Source organism: Zingiber officinale, chromosome 2A, assembly GCF_018446385.1.
Source record: "Zingiber officinale cultivar Zhangliang chromosome 2A, Zo_v1.1, whole genome shotgun sequence".
In the NCBI taxonomy this organism is placed as follows: Eukaryota; Viridiplantae; Streptophyta; class Magnoliopsida; order Zingiberales; family Zingiberaceae; genus Zingiber; species Zingiber officinale.
Window position 1 is genome coordinate 161924433 of NC_055988.1, and position 2353 is coordinate 161926785.

Below are 2353 nucleotides of genomic sequence, written 5' to 3' on the forward strand. Positions count from 1 at the left end.
TTAAAATTTAAATACTTACCAATGATAATAATTTTATCCCATATTAACTAATGTAATTCTAGTTCCTATTAACCAACTCAGTTCTATCCCAATACGTAATCTAAATGACAGTATTCCATAATTACTAAACTATGTTATCTTACCAAACAAGCTCCATGCCCGATCATTATCGAAGTGACAGTCAAATCTAGCCGTAACTGTCAACCCCTTTTTTCCACACTTTGCCCAGGCGGCGCACGTGCCACAAAATGGCACCCGATTCACTAAGCAAATCCCACGCAGCAGACCACTTTCCTTCGCTATTAAGCCAGCTCTGGGACCGCACTTCGCCATCCCCTATGGAAGCATAAGATCCACGGTCCAATTTCCAAATCGACGGGTCTGATTCTCTCTCGCACTGAGAATCACTAGGTGGCTAGCCCCCCGTTTCTTTTATGGCTGCGCAGACTCCTGGCGTCCAAGTGCTCGACCGCCGCGCGAGCTTTTAGAACGCCAATGATTTATCGCCGCGTGTCCCTGCCCGCGTCCTTAAATACGTCCCCTCGGCTCCTCCTTACTTCCCTTTTCTCCAACTTCTCGCCCTCTTGTCTTCTGTTTTGCGCTCGTCATGCTGCTGCAGCCGCACCCCGACGCCGCCTTCGACTCGCTGGACCAATATTGGTTCGGTTCGCCCGACCCGAAACTCGAATCCCGGCCCGGCCCGGCCGAGCCGCTGTCGGCAGACGAGCACAGGCGGCTCCGCCGCAAGATCTCCAACCGCGAGTCCGCCCGCCGCTGCCGCATGCGCAAGCAGCGCCGCCTCGAGGAGCTCCGCTCCGAGTCCGCGCGGCTCAGCTCCCTGAACCAAGACCTCGCGCACCGGGTCGTCGTGGCGTCCCACCGGTGCCAGATCTTCCGCAGCGAGAACCTCCGGCTCCGGGCCGAGTACGCCGCCCTCAACCGCAGGCTCTCCGAGCTCCGCCGCTTCATCCTCCTGCTCCGCCAGCTCTCCCCGGCCTCTCACGGCGGTTTCCTCACTGGTTTGCCTTTCGAGGAAGCCTTGGCGTCATTAACGACGTGAATCGGAACTCCCAAAGGACCGCCCAGTCACCTACCGCTGCGCCATGATCGATCGCGATCAGGCCTCTGGTGTAATTACGAGTCGCTTTTGACTTTCCTTTCTTAGAAAAAAAATTAGGGTTCAACGCTTAATCCCATTATCGATCAATAAACCACCCAGTGGATTCAAAGGAACCATCTCTCAGAAACAAACTGATCTATAAATAGAAACTGATAGCATACCCGGGGAAAAAAACAATAAACGAGGATCTGAACAAAGCATGGAAATTCAAACTCCAAGTTCCATGAGATAACCAAGTCAAACTAGGTAGAAATCATTAAAAGAATTCTTTGCTTGAGTTTTAGTTAAAAGCAAATCGAATCTTAAATTTATTTATAAACGTTTGATTTATTTATCGTGCAAGAATTATATCATCTATACGACTGGACAAAAGCATTCAATAGATTCTCAATCAGTCACATATCAAATCTCAATAATAACACATTGAATAATATTTTCTCACGTGGAATAAAAAAATTTAGAAAGTTGGTTGTCGGGTGTAAATTCACTTGTACTCTGTATTTACTGGATGGGTGAACCGAAGGAGATTTTCACTCGCTGAATTAGTTGACTCAAAGCTCGAACATATAAATTATCAAATAATAATAATAATAATATGACTGTATTACTCTGACTTTTATTACTGTTTTTTTAATAATGTTAATTATGAGTTGGTGATGCATATCGATCAACAACCCAGAAGTTTGTGGCGCTGACGGCAAAAGAGACAAATGTATGGTGGTCCATGCAATTCTTTTTATGGGGCGCTTTTGAATTTGGCAATTGTCATGATAAATGTAGCAAGTTTTGGGTGTAAATTAAAAGAGTATTTTATTTAATAAAATATTAAAAGAGGTTTCTTTTTTGTTTTTTTCAGAAATGTCAAAATGTGCCTGAGATTTGTGTGATGGTAAAAGACCGAACGGATTCCTTAATAATAAGTTTCAAATCTCACTCATTTCATATTATATCGGGAGAGTTTAAAAAATTTATGATACTGGATCGTCTATCATGATTTATCTGTACTCAAGGGTGGAACTAGGTTATAATTTACCCGGGTTGTAGCCCGGAGGCAGACGACGCTGAATCCCGAATTTACAATGGAAAACAAATAGAAGACACGGGAAAAAAAGGAATTAGCTCGGGACAGCAGCGTCGGAGTTGACGGTCATTGCTCACAACCTGGAATCAGCCCGGGTAAATCACCCGGGCTGGCTCCGCCATTGTCTACACTTCTTAATTTATCTTAGTAGT

The 2353-nt window shown here is 45.2% G+C and overlaps 1 protein-coding gene across 1 annotated transcript; it reads left to right on the plus strand.

Annotated features, from left to right (window-relative positions):
• The first annotated feature begins 565 nt into the window (after positions 1-565).
• Positions 566-1263, plus strand: LOC122040223 (basic leucine zipper 4-like). The gene has a single exon (XM_042599562.1). It carries the CDS (start codon positions 608-610, stop codon positions 1058-1060), a length of 453 nt encoding a protein of 150 aa, XP_042455496.1. The 5' UTR covers positions 566-607; the 3' UTR covers positions 1061-1263.
• The last annotated feature ends 1090 nt before the right edge of the window (positions 1264-2353 follow it).

Excerpts from the sequence above, each read along its gene's own strand:
- LOC122040223 (XM_042599562.1), top strand. The coding sequence starts at position 608 with ATGCTGCTGCAGCCGCACCCCGACGCCGCCTTCGACTCGCTGGACCAA.